This window comes from Ranitomeya variabilis, chromosome 2 (genome assembly GCF_051348905.1).
Source record: "Ranitomeya variabilis isolate aRanVar5 chromosome 2, aRanVar5.hap1, whole genome shotgun sequence".
In the NCBI taxonomy this organism is placed as follows: Eukaryota; Metazoa; Chordata; class Amphibia; order Anura; family Dendrobatidae; genus Ranitomeya; species Ranitomeya variabilis.
The window spans coordinates 991,024,320-991,049,035 of NC_135233.1; the positions used below are offsets into that span (position 1 = coordinate 991,024,320).

The 24,716-nt window shown below is 46.6% G+C and overlaps 1 protein-coding gene across 1 annotated transcript in view; it reads left to right on the forward strand.

Moving 5' to 3' along the window:
* Positions 1 to 7,832: 7,832 nt before the first annotated feature.
* Positions 7,833 to 24,716, forward strand: part of EFHD1 (EF-hand domain family member D1) — a 28,932-nt gene continuing 12,048 nt past the window's right edge. The window contains exons 1-2 of the mRNA XM_077291038.1: positions 7,833 to 8,207; positions 17,936 to 18,083. Coding sequence (XP_077147153.1) covers positions 7,921 to 8,207; positions 17,936 to 18,083 — 435 coding nt within the window. The 5' untranslated portion in view covers positions 7,833 to 7,920. The remainder of the gene's footprint in view (positions 8,208 to 17,935; positions 18,084 to 24,716) is intronic.

Here is a 24,716-nt window from a genome sequence, read left to right on the forward strand (position 1 = left end):
CCAGAGTTTGTTAGAATTACAATCTGTTATGCTGAGGATACTATCAAGGCATTTTTGCTTTAACCTGTAACATAGTAACATAGTTAGCAAGGCTGAAAAAGGACATTTGTCCATCCAGTTCAGCCTATATTCCGTCAGAATAAATCCCCAGATCTACGTCCTTCTAAAGAACCTAATAACTGTAAGATACAATATTGTTCTGCTCCAGGAAGACATCCAGGCCTCTCTTGAACCCCTCGACTGAGTTCCCCATCACCACCTCCTCAGGCAAGGAATTCCAGATTCTCACTGCCCTAACAGTAAAGTATCCTATGTTGGTGGAAAAATCTCTCCTCCAGACTCCACCTTCCTTGGTATAAACAGATCCTTGGAGAGATATTTGAATTGTCCCCTTATATACTTATACATGGTTATTAGATTGCCCCTCAGTCGCCTTTTTTCTAGACTAAATAGTCCTAATTTTGCTAATCTCTCTGGGTATTGTAGTTCTCCCATCCCCTTTATTAATTTTGTTGCCCTCTTTTGTACTTGTCCCAGTTCCATTATATCCTTCCTGAGCACCGGTGCCCAAAACTGTACACAGTACTCCATGTGCGGTCTAACCAGGGATTTGTACAGAGGCAGTATAATGCTCTCATCATGTGTATCCAGACCTCTTTTAATGCACCCCATGATCCTGTTTGCCTTGGCAGCTGCTGCTTGGCACTGGCTGCTCCAGGTAAGTTTATCATTAACTAGGATCCCCAAGTCCTTCTCCATGTCAGATTTAGCCAGTGGTTTCCCATTCAGTGTTTAATGGTGATATTGATTCGTTCTTCCCATGTGTACAACCTTACATTTATCATTGTTAAATCGCATCTGCCACCTTTTGGCCCAAGTTCCAACTTATCCAGATCCAATCTGTATATACCATTCTATATTTGTATTTCCTAACAAGCCAAGACGGTTATTTTCATTCATGATTTTTTGCATTATTCCATCTTTTGTTGTTTCAACTATGCACTTTCGATTGAACAGCTGGGAAATCTTTGTCTTTAATGTCCCACTCTCTTTGGTTCTTTGGAGTTTAACCATCTGACATACTTTACAATAAACTCACCCATTCATGGTTCTGTGGTTACAAAAAATAAGAGCCGCACACAGATACCATGTTGCATCTCTGCACTGTCTGATTATCGCAGACTGGTTACATGCAATAAAAACAGATGACACGCAAATGGTAAAAAAGATGCAGGAAACAAAATTGGATAAAAATCAAATTGTTTTTTTGAATTTGAGAAAAAACCCGAAGTGCTGCCTGTCATTAATTGTCATTGATCAGCTAATTGTTCCATGTCATGCAATACCATATCTTTACCTCCCGCTGCAGGGGAGATGCTTCATTGACCAAAGCTCTCCCCAGAGAGAGATCAGCTGTATGCAGCGCTGCTGGGAGCAGGACCTAAAGAAACTGTTTAATTGCCCAAAATACTGCACTTAAAATTGTTTAATTTTTTTATAGGGTTGTATTTGAAAGTCTATGTTGACACTGAAAGGCTATAGCCCTGATTCATCAAAGCTTTTATGCCAGAATTCTTTGAAAACTCGCAAAACCTTTGCATTCCGCAAGGTTCCACCATTATTTTGCGACTTTTATGTGATTTTCCCTAGTTCCGACAAAGTGTGAACAGATGCGTGACTGGGAGCATTCATTCATTTATCAGGTGTCTCACACTCCACCCTGCCCCCTCATCAAGACCGCCGTGAAAAACACCGGGCTAGATGAATCTGCGCCAATGTTCACAAAGATTTTTTTGATAGGTGTTCAAAAATGACAAATATAGACGGTATATACATATACTACCAACCTGAGAGTGCTTCAGGAAATGTTAGTTTTTATTTTTAATATTTAGTTTTCAGGTTTTTTTTCAAATGTTCTTTGCAACTTGTTGGCTTGAGGTGTGAACTTTGTTGTGGGTTTCAGTAGTAATGAACTTCTATGGGACCTGAGTGACTGTTTCAGAAAATTCATTGCAACTCATAAATTGAAATAAATAGTGAAAAAGTCTTGCCACTTCTGGTCTAGCACAGTTTTCAGCTTCAGCGCCTCAAATATCTGTACAAAATGTCGAGGGAAAGGTAGAACTGTCGGTCCTTTCTTTAATTGCTATGGAACTATTTTCCATTTTTCCTTTGGGATATTTAGATTTTTTTTTACAGAAGATTCCACAAGGCTGGAGCTACACAATAACAGTACAGTCACATGCATAAAGCTTCTATAGAAAAGTTTTGATCACAGGAGATTACAATTTTCTGAAACTTTGGTGCAATGTGAAGTCGTGAAACTGTCACTTCTCATTTATAGTAAAACCCGGACTTAAAACTTGCATAGTAGAGAATAGAAGAAGGATGTTCAACTCATGTTGTGTAATAGTGACCAAAGTTAGGCCTTATTCATGTGCTCGTAGCACAAAGACACATTAAAACCTTTAGCTGCTTACACCTCTTTTTCTGCAGACCAATAGTCTATAAAAATAAGCGGTAACATGTCCATGTTTGCTCCGAGTCACAGACCAATCTCATACTTTTCAAAGATTGGGTCCATGATATGAATATGATGCCACTCAAGTCCCATCCGTTATACACAGACAGCTGAATTCGACCATAGGTTCTGGTCACATCATGTCTGGAGCCTGCATCAGAGGTATAAAGCATGATCTTCTGTTGTATACATTTAGGGCCCGATTCATTAGGACTGCTATTTTGCATGCCTGTCCTAAAGAGGTTATTGGGGACAATAATTATTTTTTGCTATGGGGCTAAGAACTAGTTACTAACTACCTACTTGTGCTGCTCAGTGCCACTCTATGCCGTCTCAGAGAGGTCATGGTTTGCTCCTGCCAGCGATTCTGCTGCTTTATTTGACTTTGTGTCAACAGAACAGCTCTTCTTCTTCCGGTTTTCTCTGTTGATGAGACGTCACTTCTGACATAATGTTGATTGACAGCTGGCTCCCTGCACTTAGGCAACGGGGAGCTGGTAGTCAATCAGCATGATGTTGGCAGAGACGTCTCATCAACAGAGCAGAGTAAAAGAGGAAGAGTTGCTCTCTCAATATAACGACACCAGAAGCCACAGAATCACTGGCAGGAACGGTCCATTAGCAACTACCTGGCTGTAAGTTCCTAGGCCAACCGCAACAAATAAGCAAAATCACGGATATTCCCTTTAATAATCAGGACCACTGGAGTGAGATGTAACTAATTCAGTAAAGGGCTCATTCCCACTTGCGATGAAATCGGACGAATGCAATCCGATTAAAAATCAGATTGCATTCGGACCAATGTTATTTTATCATTGTGTGTTCATCTGCGGTTTTTTTCCAGCTCGGATTGGATCACGATCAGACTGGAAAAAACTTGCAGCATGCCGCGATTGTAATTGGAAATCGTATCGCATACCGCAATAGAAGTCAATGGGTGCGAGAAAAAAAATCGCACAGCACTCGGACCGTGCGCGTGCTGTCCAATTTTTACACACCGATCTCCTTTGAAAAGCCGGCAATTCATGTGCCACGTACAGTAAAATCACACTGACAGGTTACAATAGACATATACACATAGAATAGATAGCTATAAAGATGTCAGCGACACACATATATATATATAAATATATATATACCGGGTGGCGCACTTAGCAATCCGGCAGTAACAACCATAGAGGTCTGCTGGAGACCTCTGGTTATCATGCCGACCCATCGGTGACCCGCGATCACGTGAAGGGGGTCACCGTTGGGGGGATTTCCGGCGTGCTTGCCGGAAGCGCGTGTTAAATGCCGCTGTCAGAGTTTGACAGCGGCATTTAACGAGTTAACAGCCGCGGGGAAAAAAAGATGTGGGCTCACCGCCAGAGTCCACATCAAAGGGGGGGGTGTCAGACATCATAATTTTAACCCCTTTCCCATGTCGGATCCCCCCAAAAATGAAGTAGGGTCTCCCTATAATTAATAATCATCAAAGGCTATGCAGACAGCTGTGGGCTGATATTAATAGCCTAGGAAGGCCCCCCCAGGCTAAAAACATCAGCTCTCAGCCGCCCCAGAAAAGGCACATCTATAAGATGTGCCAATTCCGGCACTTAGCCTCGCTTTTCCCACTTGCCCTGTAGCAGTGGCAAGTGGGGTGATAGTTGGGGGGGTTGATGTTACCTTTGTATTGTCAGGTGACATTAAGCCCATCAAGCCCCAAGGTTAGTAATGGAGAGGCATCTATAAGACATTCCCATTACCAACCCCATAATCATATTGTATAAAAACACAGCCAGCCAGAATAAAGTCGTTTAATTGAAAGAATGACACAGACTCCTTTAATAAATCTTAATTAAACCATAATTACCTCACCCATTCCCCCTGACGCAATTGTCTTCTGCAAAAGAGTAAAATAAAACAAACAACAATATTCCCCACCTTTCCGCATAGATGCTGCTAATCCATATGTCCGACGAGTCCAGCTCTGCTACATCTAGATGGCAGGCTGCATGGTTGCATGATGCAACCATACAGCATGTCATCCAGCAGAGACATTGAGCACCATGTGCTCAGTGTCTCCCTGTGAACTCCTATTACCAGTCTGAATGCACCGTGAGCGTGAGAAAATTCACCTGCTCGAGGTGCCGCCAGACAGGTCCTGGGAGTTCACAGCCAATGAACGCACTTCTCCTATCAGATGTCAGCGGGAGCGCTGTGGAAAATTTCCCACTGCGCTCGTGCTGACGTCACATTGGTGAAGTGACTTCATTTGCTGTGAACTCCCACGACCTGTCTGACGGTACCGTGAGCAGAACTTTCTTGATGTCACCTGACAATACAAAGCTGACATCAATCCCAACCCTATAACCACACTTGTCAACGCACCAGGGTATGTGGGAAGAGCGAGGCTAAGTGCCAGAATTGGCGCATCTTATGAATGTGCCATTTCTGGGGCGGCTAAGAACTGATGTTTTAAGTCTGGTAGGGGGCCAATATCCATAGCGCCTTCCTAGGCTATTAATATCAGCCTGCCGCTGTCTGCACAGCCTTTGCTGGTTATTAATTATAGGGAGACCCTATGTTATTTTTTTGGGAGGGTCCCCCATTTTAACAACCAGGAAAGGCTAAGTATACAGCTGTGAGCTGGTATTAATAGCCTGGGAATCTTTTACCCTCTTTCCAGGCTATAAACATCAGTCTCCAGCTGTCCACTTTTCCTGTGCTGGATAATAAAATTTCAGGGAATACCACGCCATTTTTTTCAGAAATATATTTATTAATTAAATACATGTACAGTAAGGTGCACACGCACTGTACTAATTATATATGTCACTGACATCTGTATATCTATCTATTCCAGGTGTATGTATCTAGTATATCTATTTTATTCTGACCTGTCACACCGTGATTTTACTGTACGCGGTAGATGAAATGTCGGGTTTTCAAGGAGATGGGAGCTGATAAAAAAAATTGCAGATGAACACTGAATAATTGAATAATATTGGTCCGGATGCAATTTGATTGTTTTTATCAGGTTCATGCATTGCCCTTTATCCTTATCTACTCAGTCCTGTAGTTTATTTGGCACAGTAGTGGATAACAAGACCACTCAGGCCAACATTATTGGATACTTCAGGATTTTTTTTTATAGTTCTCCTTTTAATTGTGATAAAGGTTATCTTTTATTAGGGGGAACTTTTTGATTAGTACTCGACTGCTAATAGAGCATCTTCGGCGTACTCGAGTGCTAATAGAGCGTCTTCGGCGTGCTCGAGTGCTAATAGAGCATCTTTGGCGTGCTCGAGTGCTACTAGAGCGTCTTCGGCGTGCTCGTGTGCTAATAGAGCGTCTTCGGCGTACTCGAGTGCTAATAGAGCGTCTTCGGCTTACTCGAGTGCTAATAGAGCGTCTTCGGCGTGCTCGAGTGCTAATAGAGCGTCTTCGGCGTGCTCATGTGCTAATAGAGCGTCTTCGGCGTACTCGAGTGCTAATAGAGCGTCTTCGGCGTACTCGAGTGCTAACAGAGCGTCTTCGGCGTACTCGAGTGCTAATAGAGCGTCTTCGGCATACTCGAGTGCTAATAGAGCGTCTTCGGCGTGCTCGTGTGCTAATAGAGCGTCTTCGGAGTACTCGAGTGCTAATAGAGCGTCTTCGGCATACTCGAGTGCTAATAGAGCGTCTTCGGCGTGCTCGACTGCTAATAGAGCGTCTTCGGCATACTCGAGTGGTAATTGAGCGTCTTCGGCGTACTCGAGTGCTAATAGAGCCTCTTCGGCATACTCGAGTGCTAATAGAGCGTCTTCGGCGTACTCGAGTGCTAATAGAGCCTCTTCGGCGTGCTCGAGTGCTAATAGAGCGTCTTCGGCGTGCTCATGTGCTAATAGAGCGTCTTCGGCGTACTCGAGTGCTAATAGAGCGTCTTCGGCGTACTCGAGTGCTAACAGAGCGTCTTCGGCGTACTCGAGTGCTAATAGAGCGTCTTCGGCATACTCGAGTGCTAATAGAGCGTCTTCGGCGTGCTCGTGTGCTAATAGAGCGTCTTCGGAGTACTCGAGTGCTAATAGAGCGTCTTCGGCATACTCGAGTGCTAATAGAGCGTCTTCGGCGTGCTCGACTGCTAATAGAGCGTCTTCGGCATACTCGAGTGGTAATTGAGCGTCTTCGGCGTACTCGAGTGCTAATAGAGCCTCTTCGGCATACTCGAGTGCTAATAGAGCGTCTTCGGCGTACTCGAGTGCTAATAGAGCCTCTTCGGCGTACTTGAGTGCTAACAGAGCGTCTTTGGCGTGCTCGAGTGCTAATAGAGCGTCTTCGGCGTACTCGAGTGCTAATAGAGCGTCTTCGGCGTACTCGAGTGCTAATAGAGCGTCTTTGGCGTGCTCGAGTGCTAATAGAGCGTCTTCGGCGTACTCGAGTGCTAATAGAGCCTCTTCGGCGTACTTGAGTGCTAACAGAGCGTCTTTGGCGTGCTCGAGTGCTAATAGAGCGTCTTCGGCGTACTCGAGTGCTAATAGAGCCTCTTCGGCGTACTCGAGTGCTAATAGAGTGTCTTTGGCGTGCTCGAGTGCTAATAGAGCGTCTTCGGCGTACTCGAGTGCTAATAGAGCCTCTTCGGCGTACTAACAGAGCGTCTTTGGCGTGCTCGAGTGCTAATAGAGCGTCTTCGGCGTACTCGAGTGCTAATAGAGCGTCTTCGGCGTACTCGAGTGCTAATAGAGCGTCTTTGGCGTGCTCGAGTGCTAATAGAGCGTCTTCGGCGTACTCGAGTGCTAATAGAGCCTCTTCGGCGTACTCGAGTGCTAATAGAGCGTCTTCGGCGTACTTGAGTGCTAACAGAGCGTCTTTGGCGTACTCGAGTGCTAATAGAGCCTCTTCGGCATACTCGAGTGCTAATAGAGCGTCTTCGGCGTACTCGAGTGCTAATAGAGCGTCTTCGGCGTACTTGAGTGCTAACAGAGCGTCTTCGGCGTGCTCGAGTGCTAAGAGAGCGTCATTTTACCTGCGGATTCTGCAGAATCTGCGCAGAAAAATCCGCAATGTTTGCACATACCCTTACTGTTATGTAATAAGTTAATCAATATTATTAATGTATATTAAAAAGATATCAGCAAAGCCAGTGCAGGAGGAGTCGGACATTGCCTCTCACTCCACAGGCGTCCTGCAGGGGAATGTCAGTGGATGACTGCCGTGTAGTCTGTGGGGCTCCCACATGAGGGGCTCCCCCGGGAATGCACCTGCTGCCCCGGGGCTGAGGCGGAAGGAGCACAGGGGCAGCGCCGGGAGTGCAGGGCTGCGGCCGTCCTGTGCTCCTCCGCCCTCGGCTCCTCCCCGCCGCCTTATCCCGGAGCTGCTGGAAGTTTGCGAGCACTTGTGTGCGCCCCTCCCGCCGCCTCCGTCCTGCGCTCCCGGCTCCCATGGCAGAGAACGAGCTCACCCAGAAGCTGCAGCGCCGCTTGGTGCTAGAAGATGACCCGGCGCCGCCGGCGGAGAACGAGGTGCCGGCTGTGCCCAACGGGGAGCAGGACGACAAGCCGGCCAATGCCAACGCCGACTCTGAGCTGAGTGCCAAGCTGAACCGGAGGAACGACATCAACCAGGGCACCGCCGTGCCGGCCAACCGGGGCCAGGTCTTCAACCCGTACACCGAGTTCAAGGAGTTCTCCAGAAAGCAGATCAAGGACATGGAGGCCATGTTCCGCCAGTGAGTGGGCGCCAGTGATGGGCATGGGGGGATACACACCTGACACTCTGGTGATGGCTGGCACTCCTGTCTAGGCTGCCATATGCCATCTCCGGGCTCTCCCATGTAGTGGGCAGTCCTGTATGTGTAATGCCAGGCAGTGGCTGACGGGCGTGTGTGCCCCACCTAGCTATAGATGGTGCCTTGCCAAGGCTGTGGGCACATGCGGCATGGCATCAGAACTGGTACCTGGCATTATGTGTCACTCCAACTTGTGGCTGCCCATATGTTCTCAAACTACAACTCCCAGCATGCCCTGTCAGCCAGTGGCGTAACTTGAAACTCATGGGCCCTGGTTCGAAAGCTCCAACGGGGCCCCCAAATATCTTAAATCTTTAATGTCAATAGTCTTTTTCTATAGGTCAAAGGGACTTTTGGGGTCCCCTTGGCTCCAGGGCCCGGGTGCGACTGTAACCCCTGCACCTGTTGTAGTTACACCCCCGCTGTCAGCCCTCGGCCGCCCTACACAACCGGGCATGTCCCTGTCAGTTCACCAGACAGGCCATTGTATAAAGTGCAAGGGATGTGCGGTCCAATCAGCCTGCACCTCTCACATTCCCATCTGTGGTGGAGGAATGAGAGCTGTAATCTGATTGGCTGCTGCACTGGTTTAGGTGGCATCCAATGTTCTAGTGCAGGGAGTGATTCTAGTGTTAGGGAGTTGCTATTTATGCAGTTTCCTGTATGTTGGTGTCAGCTCACCAGAAGTAAACCATCACTTTCTGGGCGATGTATGCCAGCGGATGGCATGTGTCAGAGGTGTAGAGGAATTCTTCAGTGCCATGTACTCTGCAGTCAGCGTGTGGTTACTTGTCTGCAGTGTGGCAGTGAAGCCCACCTCCTGTGTGTGGCTGTGAAGCCCACCTCCTGTGTGTGGCTGTGAAGCCCACCTCCTGTGTGTGGCTGTGAAGCCCACCTCCTGTGTGTGGCTGTGAAGCCCACCTCCTGTGTGTGGCTGTGAAGCCCACCTCCTGTGTGTGGCAGCGAAGCCCACCTCCTGCGTGTGGCAGCGAAGCCCACCTCCTGCGTGTGGCAGCGAAGCCCACCTCCTGCGTGTGGCAGCGAAGCCCACCTCCTGCGTGTGGCAGCGAAGCCCACCTCCTGCGTGTGGCAGCGAAGCCCACCTCCTGCGTGTGGCAGCGAAGCCCACCTCCTGCGTGTGGCAGCGAAGCCCACCTCCTGCGTGTGGCTGCGAAGCCCACCTCCTGCGTGTGGCTGCGAAGCCCACCTCCTGCGTGTGGCTGTGAAGCCCACCTCCTGTGTGTAGCTGGCGTCATCCCATGTCCTTAAACCGGGGTCTTCCCCTTTTTTGTATTCTTCCCTTCTCCTAGTTACTCGGCCCCCTCCTCCCTTATCCGGGGTGAGCGTGGCTGTTTCACCACCGTCCCCTCCAGCTGAATCATAGTTCCTGTCCCCCACCCGCATCCTGACACCTTCTCCGCATGATTCAGGGCTCACAGTCATTCAGATTTCCCTCCTGCAACTGCTCAGAGCGTAAAACGAAGGGTCCAGGATAATGAGGGTTGTAGTCCGCAGCGTCCTGTCCCGCTGGCTGTAATGACCGGGGTACACAGCCTGGTTCAGGCTTCACCTTATAGTTTACTCCTCTGGACTCTGGCGGAAGTTTATTTTGACTTCCCTATAAGCATGCCCAATGGGGAGAGGGGCAAAAGCTGCTGCCGGACCCCGGCATTTATCAAAGGCTGCATCCACGTGAGAAGTGGTGTGTGCTCCATCGGGGCCTTGCATCTTTATGCCTGATTCAGACGTGCCCTCTGAGCCCTTCTCTAGTCTAAGGCCACGTGCACACGTTGCGGAAAGTCCTGCAGATTTTCCGGACTGATTTTGGTAAATCTGCATGATTACCTCTGATTTACCTCTTTTTTTGTGGATTTCTCATGTGGTTTTTACACCTGCGGATTCCTATTATGGGGCAGGTGTAAACCGCTGCAGAATCCGCACAAAGAATTGACATGCTGTGGAGTAAACAACGCTACATTTCCACGCGTTTTTTTTCCGCAGCATGTGCACTGCGGATTTTATTTTCCATAAGTTTACATGGTACTTTAAAATCGGGGAAAACAGCTGAGAATCCGCAGCGTCAAAACCGCTGCGGATCCGCAGCAAATTCCGTAACGTGTGCACAAAGCCTAAGACGGCAGTCTGAAGGTGCATTTACATTAGCCGGTTATCTGAACAAGCTTCCTAGGAAGCACAATTCCCAATAATCAGTCAGTGTAAATAGGCAGCCGACATCGACAAACGCAAATTCGTTGGGTGAAACGACGAAGCTCGCGTACAAATCCTCATTCTCGACAGCACATTGCCTTGTGTTACCAGGACCTGTGCTGCCGAGAACAGTGGCAGTGTATGCACACCGATGACTCTTGGATTGCGTCCGTTTATTTAATGGACCCAATGATTTCAATAGTCATGTTCAATTCTTTTGTTTTTGTTTTGTTTTTTTACGACAATGCTTAAAAAACCCAAAATACACATTTGATCAATCCCATAGACTATAATGAGTACATGATCTCTGTGTGAGCAATGGACACGTGACTAAGGTATCGGGCACATTTCTCATTACTTCCCATTGTTGCTGTACTGGAGATTTGGGTCCAAGCTGTATTAAATTTGACATCCGACACTGCCCAATTCTTGGGCAGGATGCCTCAGACCGTGGTTGTATGAATTCAGCAACACATTACCGTATTTAACTCTGAATTGCTGCAATGTTTCAGAGAAAAACATACTGTAAAAGCTGCCGTGGACCGAGCCACCCGCAGAATAGAAGCCATCGGGGATCCACCTGTGCTGCTCAGTCCCTGGTGCCTTTTAAACAGAATCGGTCACCAGGTTTTTGCCACCTCGTTTGAGATCAGCAAGATGTAGGGGCCCAGACTCTAATTCCAGCAATGTATCATTTACTGGGCTGCTTGCTATTATTTTGGTAAAATTAATGTTTTATTTTCCAGTTCTCTCAATGCTTATTTCTGTATAAGGCTAGGGTCACATTGCGTTAGGGCAATCTGTTAAGCGCATAGCGCTAGCGGATTGCGCTAACGCAATGCTTCTCTAGGGTCCGCGTTCGGCGTCCCCGCTAGCGCAGATCCCCGATCTGCACTAGCGAGGAACGGACCTCGGGCGCGCCGCGGACGCTGCAAGCAGCGTCCGAGGTCCGTCACTCAAATGACGGCACATCGCTAGCGTAAGCCCAATGTGGGCGGGCGCTAGCGACGCGATCACCATTACAGGCTATGGCGACGTTAACACTGCATTATGCCGCGGTGTAACGTAGTCCGTTAAACGCGGTCACATAACGCAATGTGACCCTAGCCTTACCCTGCCTGCACCATTGTCAGCTTTCTGCCCAACTACAGTGTCCACGGAAAGCTGCCAATCAGTGATGGGCGGGGTTATACAGAGCTCATGAATATGGAGGACTACCTGGCAGCAAGATTACTAGTCCTGTAGTGATAATCTCCTGCTGATAAAACAACAAGCAGCCCAGTAAGTGACACATCGCTGGTATTACTGTCTCTGCATGTCATGCTGCTCACAGATTAAGTGGAAAAAATGGTGACCAGATCCCTTTAAACTATTTTTTTTTTTTGAAAGTTAAACCTATATGTGTGGAATCGTGCAGCCAGTGTCTGATAGGTGCCGCCCGTAGATCGGCTGCATGTATCAGCTGTCAGATTCCCTTTAACTTGCCGATATCGCATCCTTGGTGGGATTTCTGGCAGTTTTTTCTCTAATACCCTTGGATGGCATTCTTAGCACTGTAATGTAATTTCTCTGTAGTCTCTTTATTTTGGTTTTGTCAGCAAGTATCCACAAATCCGCCATGTGTTCTCATCTAGATCAAGAAGTCTGCATGGTTACAGATAATATAAGTGGATGTTTGTCTCTTGCCCTGAAATGGTTAAGGAGTGTGAATTTGGAGCAGCTACATGTGTGTTTGGGTGGTGGGTGTAAAAGCTGCCAGACCTTCCCCCTAGAGCAGATATGGCCCCAGGTCATTATGTGCAGCAGTGGAGCCTGGCACTGTGCCTGTATGTGTCTGGAGCTATGTAACCTCGCCCTGTGATGCTGGTGGGCTTTGGTCAGACAGGACTTTTCTAGCCCCCTAAAGCCTGTCCTACAGCTGTGCGAGTGTCTCTGACAATCATAGCATTGTAGAGCCGGAGTGCCGTCACTGAGGGCCTGAGAACAGTTGTCTGCTGCTCCTTCCGAAACATCATGAAGGAAATTGCCAAAAAAAAGTCTTGTTTAGGGCCTCCTCATAAAGGAGGGTGTTAATCTTCTCAGATGCCCCCAATGTGTGCTGTGAGACATTGTGCAGCTATTCCTGGATGCCGCCTTATAATGTGGCCACAACGTAGCTAAGGCTTGGTCCACACATTGCTCGGTGTGGCGGCACAAACCACAATTTCTATATGTGGTGTTCTCCACTGAAATGGTGCATTTAGACCAGTAGTTAATCCAGAATGAGCGTTCCTACCATTCGCCGACTAGTTGTCAATCCAAACATGCCACCGATTGCCCAGCGAATGAGCAAAATGCTTGTCTGTCTGGTGACTCAACCATTTGTAATGGCCCCCAAAAAATCGTTATTGGCTGCACATCTGATGCCAACAGTGTAGGCCAGTGATACAATACTGGTTAAAGTGTGCCGAACGACATGTTGGTAGATTGGCGCTCTTTATGGGCGCATTGATGAGCTGTAATTGGCTCATCGAAATGTTACCTGGCTTTGTATTCGCAACTCTGCAGGATCCTTGGAAGCCTGACCTCTCATTAACAGGGTTGCCTGTGATAAGACAATAGTTCCAGCCAACATGGTCGCCATTACAGCTCCAACAGACGTTTGTCCTAACATCACTTATCCTAGCTAGGCAAAGTTACCATTCAGGATTGTGGAAAAGCAAAGTCCCCTGTAATGGGGATTGTTTATTTTTTGATTTTCTTGAAACGGGTGCAATAAACCCTTGCATTTTGGCACAACTTGAGAAAGTTTTTACAGGGAAGCCTGTTGACGTGAATGGCACAGAGCTGCAGTCCCCGATACAGACACCACAAGGAGATATACCTGATAAACAATGGAGGGGACACAGCTCTTGGTGCAACGGTGGACCGGCCACGAACATCCTCAGCGTTTCATAGAAGGACATACAGGTGCTTCTCACAAAACTAGAATATCATCACAAAGTTAATTTATTTCAGTTCTTCAATATAAAAAGTGAACCTCCTATATTATATAGAGTCATTACAAACAGTGATCTATTTCAAGTGTTTATTTCTGTTAATGTTGATGATTATGGCTTACAGCCAATGAAAACCCAACAGTCATTATCTCAGTAAATTAGAATACTTTATAACACCAGCTTGAAAAATGATTTTAACATCCAAAATGTTGGCCTCCTGAAATGGATGGTCAGTAAATGCACTCAATACTTGGTCGGGGCTCCTTTTGCATCAATTATTGTATCAATCCAGTGTGGCATGGAGGTGATCAGCCTGTGGCACTGCTGAGGGGTTATGGAAGCCCAGGTTGCTTTGATAGCAGCCTTCAGCTCGTCTGCATTGTTGGGTCTGGTGTCTCTCATCTTCCTCTTGACAATACTCTAGATTCTCTATAGGGTTAAGGTCAGGCGAGTTTGCTGGCCAATCAAGCACAGTGATACTGTTGTTTTTAAACCAGGTATTGATACTTTTGGCAGTGTGGACAGGTGCCAAGTCCAGCTGGAGAATGACCTTTCCATCTCCAAAAAGCTTGTCGGCAGAGGGAAGCATGAAGTGCTCTAATATTTCCTGGTAGATGGCTGCACTGACTTAGGTCTTGATAAAAACAGTGTACCTACACCAGCAGAAGACATGGCTCCCCAAACCATCACTGATTGTGGAAACTTCACACTAGACCTCAAGCATCTTGGATTGTGGCCTCTCCGCTCTTCCTCCAGACTCTGGGACTTTGATTTCCAAATGAAATGCAAAATGTACTTTCATCTGAAAACAATACATTGGACCACTGAGCAACAGTCCAGTTCTTTTTTTTCCCCACGCTTCTGGCATTGTCTATTGGCCATGAGTGGCGTGACACAGGGATGGAGATGGAAATTTCATTCTCCAGCAGGACTTGGCACCTGTCCACACGGCCAAAAGTACCAATACCTGGTTTAAAAACAACAGCATCACTGTGCTTGATTGGTCAGCAAACTCGCCTGACCTTTAACACCATAGAGAATCTATGGGGTATTGTCAAGAGGAAGATGAGACACCAGACCCAACAATGCAGACGAGCTGAAGGCTGCTATCAAAGTAACCTGGGCTTCCATAACACCTCAGCAGTGCCACAGGCTGATCGCCTTGAGTGCATTTAGAGAACATACATTTTAGTAGGCCAACATTTCAGATTGTAACATCATTTTTCAAGCTGGTGTTATAAAGTATTCTAATTTACTGAGATAATGACTTTTGGGTTTTCATTGGCTGTAAGCCATAATCATCAACAGAAATAAACACTTGAAATAGATCACTCTGTTTGTAATGACTCAATATAATATGTGAGTTTCACTTCTTTGTATTGAAGAACTGAAATAAATTAACTTTTTGATGACATTCTAATTTTGTGACGCCGAACTCTGATGTTGAAGGTTGCTCAGGGCAGCATATATCCCTTTAACAGAAAAGTCTCTGATACGCTCCTTTTAAGGCTCATTCAGTCATTCGTGCTCATCGATCCGAGATCGGACCGCTAATGCATGGACTGGCTGTGGGTCTCCCGACCCTACTGTGGCATCTTGATGTCTTTCTATGAGGCTTTCACGCTCAGGTTGGGAGAGCCGCAGCCAGTCTGTGCATTTTTGTCCAATCTCGGACCGATTTGCGCGGACGTCTGAGTATTGAACATGACACGTTCATTGATTCTGACTAATATTACCTGAGCACAGAGACTTTGACGCAGTCTGTGCTCCAGGCTCTCCTGTGTCCCCATTGAAGGAACTACCTTCCTCAACAAAATTCTTATCTTGATAGAAATTTCCTGGCAAGTTCCAACAGTGACACGTATGACGGGAGATCCAGGAGGCCGTTCCTTCCACATTCCTGTCTGACACTTCTAGGGGAGTTTTATTTTCGTTATTATGAGCTTGTGTTTTCTCGAATAGCGTCTGATCTTATGTTTGGAAGGTGCGGTGTAATAGACTTTTATTATCCGTAAAGTTTTATCGCTTTATTTATTTTTCTTAGATCATTCTGCAGAATCATTATATTCTTAAAGAAGAAAAATGTTTGCACTTAAGAACATCATGGAGAAGGGAGACCAGCTCATTACCGGCCCGTAATCCATGAGTGTCCATTAACTTGAATAGCTGCATGTAGGTTTAGGAATTCCCACTGCAGAGTTCGGTGCATGTTTAGTGCAGTTAATCATTATTTCATTATTATTTTATCATTATTTCATATTGCCCGTTTTTATCCAGGTTTGTCATTAGAAGCTGCAACAAAATCTTCATATTTGATTCTGGTATAATTACATCGCCATGAGCCCAAGCTGCACGCAGTAATATCACAAATTGCTGTGATTTTGCTGGTTTCCGCTTCACCTGTATGTGTAATGTGAGCACGGTCCGTGTCCCATGGATGTGTGATCCCGGCCTTACACTTAGAACTTCTGGCCGCTGCTACCAATCACTTCCTGCAGCATTGAACTTAGTGGTAATATAATCACTATAGCAAATGATTGGCTGCAGCTTTTTTGCCGCACGTCCTGGTGAAAATTGGTAAACCGAAAGCCGCAGAGGCCCAGGAAAGTGTAGGCACAGGACCTACACTTTGTAAACATTCTAAAAAGTAGGGTAATACATCCAAATTGAATTTATCACAAATATTTTTTTTATTATAATACAACAATTGCAAAAAATGCGCAATACATATTACTGGCAAATTTGCCTAGTGACAGAATTTGAAAAAAGGGAGAAACAGGTGCAGCAAAAGTGCAACACCACTAAGCAAGCGTAAGAGGAAAAAAAAAATATTTTTCTGTTTCCATACAGGTCAGACTAAAGTGACAATGCGATGATGGATCCAATACATATATAAAGTGACAGTGCAATAATGGATCAAAAACATCCAGTGTGGTCATGTCGGCATAAATGTAGTATAACCTCCAATGAGTTTTTTTAAATATAAACAATAGTTGAACATCAGACCACAGTCAATAATTACAACAAGTAAATCCTCTTACCCATGACTATAGAGGGTGTCACACGCTCCACCCCGACGCGCGTTTCGCGTGGGCTTCTTTCGGGGGCCTTCAGTTTGGGACCACAGGACCTACACTTTTAGGGTATGTGCAGACGATCCGGAACTGTCTGCGCATGGTCGATGCGACCATCTATTGAACGCAGGTGAATCTGCATGTGTTCTCTGAACCGTGCAGATTCATTGTGTTCAATACACCGCATGTCCATCTCCGGGGGTGAGCCGCAGGTGCACATAGACACATAGTAGACATGGGATTTCTTAAAATCTCATCCACCATGCTGTAACATTAGGACGCAGCATCTGCACATACCATTATAACTTGTACCATTGTCCGCTGAGTATTGGGATGTAGTTTCTCCATTGATGAATGAAGTGACGAGTTATTTACCGAGGATTTTTGTGTTATCTTTGTGGCTCCAGTGTGTAAGCGTCACATGTATACAATCCATACCGGAGCCCCGGATGTTATAAGTACAGCTATTTTCTGTTATTTCCGTCTCCAGGGCTCTAACATTATCCTATGTGTAGTAAGACCAGGCTTCCTTGCAGATTGTATGTACTGGTGGCTCCATACATCCATGCCCTGCCCTACAGACTTGTCTATAAATGGCCTGAATGCTTCATCCTCTGCTTCTATCTTCCCTTTTCATAACCTCCACTTAAAACCAGAACAAGTTTTTGTTTTTTTTCCCTCTCTTAAAGCAGCAGGCCAAACAAAATCCATGTGAACAGCCCCAGTGTTTTGGAATGCATTCCTATTTATAGGTCCCGCCACAGATTTCTTGATTTAAGAGCCTAAATCTGCACTTGCATAACTGCAGCTGATAAAGTGATCTTTCCCTCCTAGATGTTCCCATCTACAGTGACATTATTTATGTGGAGTGTTGCTTCGTCCTCAAACATCATATCTGTAGGGAGCGCTGAAACGGTAGATTACTCTGTGGCACAAAGACCCGTGCAACTTTGAATAGCTTTGTTTAATGCACTATGAGACTGCTTATGTTGGCGCAATAATGGCTGTGTGTCTAGGGTAGACTAGCCCCATCATATGGCATGCAATGTATCACCCTTCTTTAAGCCGTTATAAGAATATGGAGGTCTATGGTTGCCCGATAAAGATCTATGGATGTCCAATTATGACCATTGAGAAGCTTTTGGATGTATTAAGGTACAGAATATTGTTTAATCTGATAGGTTATAATAATGTCTGGTCCTAAACAAGTATGTAATCATCTGCCCTGTTAACGAGCAGAAACTTGTAAGAAATTGAAGCACAATGCGTTGTAAAAAGTCTTGTGATTTTTCATTCCACGCTAAGAACACATTATTTACATAGGATTACTTGGCCTCACTGAAAATTAGGTGCATAAAACATAATATGGTCGTATTTTTCTTTTTTTTTTTTCTACTGTACTCTCTAGGTATGACACTGGCCGAGACAATTTCATAGACCTGATGGAGCTGAAGCTTATGATGGAGAAGTTGGGAGCTCCACAGACTCATCTTGGTTTAAAGAACATGATAAAAGAAGTAGATGAAGATATTGATGGGAAGATGAACTTCCGAGAGGTATGCACTTAATCGCTTGTAAATAATGCTACCGTATGGTGGGACAACCCTTTTAACACCTAATCACATGTAGGAGTGAAAAGCGTCTGATCCGTCCCAAATGGGGATGATGAATCCCCTATTTAAACAGAATGATGGCCGGGCATGACCTTCTCTCCATTCATTGTGTACGGGCTGACAGAGACGAGTACTGTATTCTACCTCCACCAGTCCCATAGACAATGAATACAGTGATGGAGTGCATGCAGGACTCGTGGGTCCTGTTTTCCTTTTCGGTGGGGCTTTCGGCAATCATACCTGTCCTATGAATATGTGATGAATTGCTATGATGGGTGAACCCCTTTAACACATTGACATAATGCCGAAATGTAGAACAATGTTACGGTTGCCATAACTAATGAGGAATGTGGGGGGTTTTACACCATTTTATCAACGTTACAAAGAGCTCAGAACTTATTATAGTGGGAATTTGTGAGTCAACGTTATCTGCCACCAGAATAGTCTGCAAATTACGAGACGTTCAGGGTGTGCCGATTATACGTTGCTATTATTTTAGTCACTGCCTTTGGCTGCAATGTGGCCTGAATCTACTCCCTGGTGGAACTTAAGGTTTTTTTGTAAGGACTAGACATAAATGAGTTTGGATCGTGGTGATGGTTTGGTAGAAAGTTCTGTTTCTACCTGAAGAGCTGAACAAAGCTGAAGGGGACAACAGACCGTTAAACACTTCAGCTCCTTGTCATCGGTGGAGTCTCAGCAATCGGACCCTCCACTGATTAAACATTGAATAAGAGGGAATGTGGCTTAGGCTGCAGGTCCTGTTCCAGGCTATGGGGAGGATGCTGCCAGGAAGATGATGCTGCCAGGAAGATGGCGCCGCCTCCAGACAGTTTTTGTAGCTCTGAGCTCTGGTGTACTGCAACAGCATTGCAACCCTGCCTGTGAGATGGAAGCTGAAAGGAACCTGCAGATGTTTCAGATATATGGATGGCCATATTAATAGTTTAGATAGGTCAAATGTGGCGACAGATTCCCTTTAAGGTGTGTATGACAGGCTATCGCATTTCAGGATGTGCAGTACAGGGCCGAGGTCGGGTTTTCATAATTGCTGACAACACAGGAGCTGCTGTCACTGATGTGGATCTACAATCTTCACATAGTAATATCAATGTACCCAGTGTGGTTATTAGGATATGAGCTTGTGTCAAAATGTACTTTACGATACTCCTGCCATGGAGGAATACAGTATGTAGGTTGAGGATTATATTGCAGTTTTTCTTCTCCAAAGCTGGGAATCCAGGGTGATTCCTATAAGCTATGGTGTACGTTACACAAAGGCAGTAATGGTTTGATAAGCATCTTTGAAGGGTTAAATTTGTAACTACAAAAATATCTTTTTCCGCTTCCTCTTTGTAAAAACTAAGGCAAAATGCATGAGGAAGACTGTTATGATACAAGCAGTCCAGTTATATCCTAAACTTGGTGCTATTTTTCACAGTAATCCGGGGCTTTCAAGCCTACAGCTGCCTGACTGCAAGGATTATACAGTAGAATACACTATTTTATTTCCATGAGAATTCAGCTGCATAAGTGACTTGCTCTCCTAATAAAAAAAAAAAAAAGTTGGCCGCTGCACCAGCTATTTTTCCAGAACCCTTCTGCTCAGCACTAGAGAGGGTCTCCATAGATTTCTATGGGGGTTCTGGTAAATGCACTTTGATATGGCCAGCCTAAGTCAATCAACACACAAAATTAAGGCTATGTGCACACGTCAGGATTTCTTGCAGAAAATTCCTGAACAAAACATTTTCTGCAAGAAATCCGCATGCGGATTTTTCGCGCGGTTTTTTTGCGGATTTTTCCGGAGGTTCTGGGATGCAATAATATAGTGGTAAATCCGCAAAAAATCAGCAAAATTAATGAACATGCTGCTTTTTGTTCTCACACCTCATTGGGGGACACAGCCCGTGGGTGTATGCTGCTGTCGCTAGGAGGCTGACACTAAGTGATACAAAGAAAGTTCTCTCCTCCCCTGCAGTATACCCCCTCCTACTGGCTCTCAGCTAACCAGTTCTTGCTTAATTGTCCGTAGGAGGCACACGGGTCTGGTTCAGACCCCAACACTTTTATTTTATTTTTTACTTTTCTGTAAATTTTTATTTTTTAATTAATGGAGTGAAGGAGGCGACGGATCCTTTCAAGGTTCCGATCTCCCCCGAATCATCAACAGGCGAGCACAGCGAGTATACCGCCCCGTACCCTCTCCTGTGACGTGGGAAGCCATGCCTGAGCTCACTTCAGGGGCGACGGTTCCTTTCATGGTTCCGATCCCCCCACACCAGCAACAGGCGACCACATGGAGTGTCGCCTCCACGTACCCTGTTCCTCAGCCAGGCCTAATGCCGGACAACTGGCCCTGTCCACCCTGGGGCTGAACTCCGTGGATGTACAGAGGCCCCTCTCTATGGCGTCCGAGCAGCCCCCACTGTCCCCCCACTGTGAAAGCGAATGGCACAAGGAGGCGGACGGTTCCTCTCCACCTCCCTAACAAAAGGATGATGGATTGAGGTTTATCCCTCTATCCCTGCACCTGCAGCAGAACAGTAGAGTTCGCGCGCTTACCTCGGCGCTGAAACCCAGTGATCCGCGGTCGGCTCCATGCCGGGACGCGCACCGATGGTGAGTGGATCCAGTCAGCGATGCGCCTCTGCAGTGGGATATTCACATGCTGACAGGCAGCCTCAGCTTCCCTGTGGCCCACCTCCCTGCAAAAATTTAGCCCCCGGCTTTGGCCGATGTGTAAGCCGCATTCCGGAAGCCGCGCCCGCACTATGGCGTGCTAAGGTGGCTCCGCCCATCTTTTCTAGCACTTCTTCCCTGTCACGGGAGCGATCGCTGGTATTGCTCATGCCGGCTTCAGAAATTTAGGCCCCGGCTTGGGCCTATTCATGGAAGTCAAGAGGCTTCGCCCACATCACGTATGTGGCCCCGCCCCCCCCGAATAGGCACCTCTCACTCTCTGCGAGACTTTACCACCTCTGCAACTCCCGGTGGCCATCTTGGTCCACCCTGCCGGCACACACACACAGGGGCGATGGTTTTGTATTAAAGGGGCACAACGACTCTGCATCCGGGTAAGGAAGTGCTGCTCTCTTCCCCTGCATCTTCCCCCCTGTGCTTAACATGACCAGTATTTCCTGCCACATGACCAGTATTCCTGGTCTTAAAGGTGCATGACCAGTATTCCCTGGTCTTAAAGGCACATGACCAGTATTCCCTGGCCTTAAAGGCACATGACCAGTATTCCCTGGCCTTAAAGGCACATGACCAGTATTTCCTGGCCTTAAAGGCACATGACCAGTATTCCCTGGCCTTAAAGGCACATGACCAGTATTCCCTGGTCTTAAAGGCGCATGACCAGTATTCCTGGTCTTAAAGCCGTCGGCTAGCAGGGGCCGCAAGTATTCTAGAAAAGTACAGGCGTCTAGAAACGTACACGTGCCTAGAAAACAGAAGTTTCATTTCCTGATCCCTCACCAAAGATTTGTTGAGAACAAGTCTCTGAATATGGATCGGATATTGCCCTGGTTCTGGACTCACCAGAACTTCAGAAAAGGATGGATTCGCCTATTTATATCATTAACCAATCTCTGTAGATTGACGAGGACTTCGGTTCTACTCTAGATCACGCACTGTCCCTCATGAGGAAACTAAACTCCCTCGCAGAGCATCTGCCATTCACCCGGACAGGGAGCGTCCGGATAAGCGATCCACTGGACAGAAACCTCTGCAAGCGCGGTATCCTTTTTCAGCCAATATGCAAACACGCGGGGTGTTCCCTCCACGTATACCCACCTAAGACCTTCCTCCTTCTGCATGCAGCCGCGCATTCTGCCACTTGGCATATTAACCGGGTAGAATCTCCTGTGGTATACCTACCAGTATCCCTACCCGATGGATCATCAATTAAAAATACAACCGACTGTCAGATAGCAAATCTAGTTCGTTCAGTCTTGCGGCCTCCAGTTCAGCGCTCTACCCTCCCTTAGCCGCCGCATGTGTTGCTAGAGCAATGGACCCTTGGTCAGAGACCTTAACTATTTTGATTTCCTATAGACCCAACCAGCAGTGGATCAGTTGTCCAGGACGGTCTAGATCTAAGGGATCTTGGTTCCAAAATGGGGACCGAAAAGTAAGACCGACCCTGAACCTCAAACTTCTACCAAGCTTGACAAGGTCCCCCTTCTTCAGATGGAGTTCCCCAGCTCAGCCATTACTTCAACGGAAAAAGGGGGAGTTTCTGGCATCCACCGACATTCAGGATGCTTACCTTCACATTTCTATGTTTTTCCTTTTTCAAAATTCCTTCGCTTTCCCTTTCGCGAACAGCATTTTCAAATCACGACCTTGTCCTTCGGCCTGGCTACCGCACCCAGAGTGTTCGCAAGGGTTATGGGGCTGTCAGCTGTCATGTTCCTCTTGCACCCTAGAGGTGTGGTCATCCTGCCCTACCTGGTCGACTTTCTAGCCACTCCTTCAGCCCGGCGCTGAGTCGTCCACATCTCTTGCGATACCCTCTCTCTCCTGGGCTGGCAGCTAAACTTAGACAAGTTTTTTCCTCATTTCTAGCCCAGCAGATATCCTTTTTGAGGATGATCCTGGAATCTTCCAGAAATTTGGTGATTCTTCCTTGAGACAAGGCCGTGGACCTTCAACAGGGAGCTCGCGCACTTGTTCACTTATCCCCTCATTCCATTCGATTTGCTAGGAGGGTTCTGAGGAAAATTGGTGACGACAATGGAAGTGGTTTCCTTCGCTCCTCGTTTTCTGCAGGTCAATCAGGCTTTCAGAGGGTAGTCTCTGAGCTCCTTCCTTATCCAGAGAAGATCCTTTCTCCCAGTTATTAGTGACTACCGATGCCAGTCCTCTCCTCCTGATCATTGTTCTGGGGATCCGAACGGTACAGCTAGTTCTACAGCAGGTCCACTGCCTTCTGGCGGGTCACCCCATCCTATTCAGTCGGACAATCCCACTTCTGTGCCATACGTCAATCATCTAGCAGGTACCCATGGTCAGGCGTCATGGCCTAGGTACCTCACATTCTCTGTTGGGCCACGATCTATCATCTGGTGATCTCTGCACTACACATCTCAGGTGTAGAACTCTGGGTGGCTGACGCCGTCAGGGTCCCGCCTCATGTGAGTGGAAACTTCACCCTGAAGTCTTCCATCAGATCCGTCTTCTCTGGAGCACTCCAGATGTAGGTCGGATGGCATCCAGACTGAACGCCAATGTACTCTAAGTTCATGGTTCGGCCTCCAGGTCCAAAAGCCATCGCAGTGCATGCTCTGGTTCTTCCATGGTACCAGTTTCCTTCACCCCTCTTCCACTAATTCCGAGATCTTTTCGGAAGCAGGAAGGGCCCCAGTGATCCTGGGAGATCCGCACTGACCATGTCAGGTTTTCTCTCGTTTGCTGAACTAGTATTTTTCCGTCTTATTGCAACAAAACTGCAAATATGGACTTCCTTGCAGGGAGTTTTCACATGTGGTTTTTCCTTATCGCATACCATTAGATCTTTGGGACCTTAATGATCATGGGAGTCTTACTGTAGACTACTTTTTGATCCGGACAGACTTTACTATCAGGGAACATCGCCCTTTTTTCTCTGCGATCTCCTCATCCTGACGAGTCTTCGGAGCTAGCCGCTCTGTTCTTTCAGACCTTTTTCCCTTATTACCATCAAGGCAAGTTTGTCTACAGGCAATCCCCATCCCTTGTTACCAAGGTGGTATTGTATTCCCACAGTTATGAGGGCATCGTTCGTCCCTCATTTCTTTCTGCACCAGTCCACATAACGGAATGGGTTCCCCATGTTCTGGACGTGGTGAGTGCTCTGAGTAGGTACGTCGCGAGGACTGCGTCCTTCCGAAGGTTGGACACTTTATTTGGGCTACCTCACTGTAAGAGGACTACAGAAAGGGTTTAGCCGTTTCATCGGCCATGTTAGCTTGGTGGATTTGTTACACAATCCAGGAATCCTTCCGTGTTAGATGTCAGCCTATCTCCCTGTCTATCGAGGTTTCTTGGATTCTAGGCACCAGGCGTTGGCACAGCACGACTGCAAGCTTGCGGGTTTGTCCAGTCCGCAGGCATTCTTGAAGCACTATAATTCCCAGACTTTCACACATGTGAGTCTGGTCAGGAGGACTTGGCACAGGGCCTGATCTGATGTTGTCCCCACCCAGGGACTGCTTTTGGGACGTACCACGGTCTGTGTCCCCCAATGAGGCATAGGAGAAATAGTACATATAAGAATTTGGGGGCACCATGGAAAGATTACTACTGGGATCCAACCTTGACCAATGAAAAGTGAGAGTCTGCAACAAACAAGAAAAAGCAAAGGCCATGAAAAAACGGGGATCACCAGACAGCAGGATGTTATGCAAAAAGGATCATACAATTTTATTAAGGTATAACACAGTGTTATACCTTAATAAAATTGTATGATCCTTTTTGCATAACATCCTGCTGTCTGGTGATCCCCGTTTTTTCATGGCCTTTGCTTTTTCTTGTTTGTTGCAGCATAGGAGAAATAGGGATTTTTGTGTACTCACCGTAAAATCCTTTTCT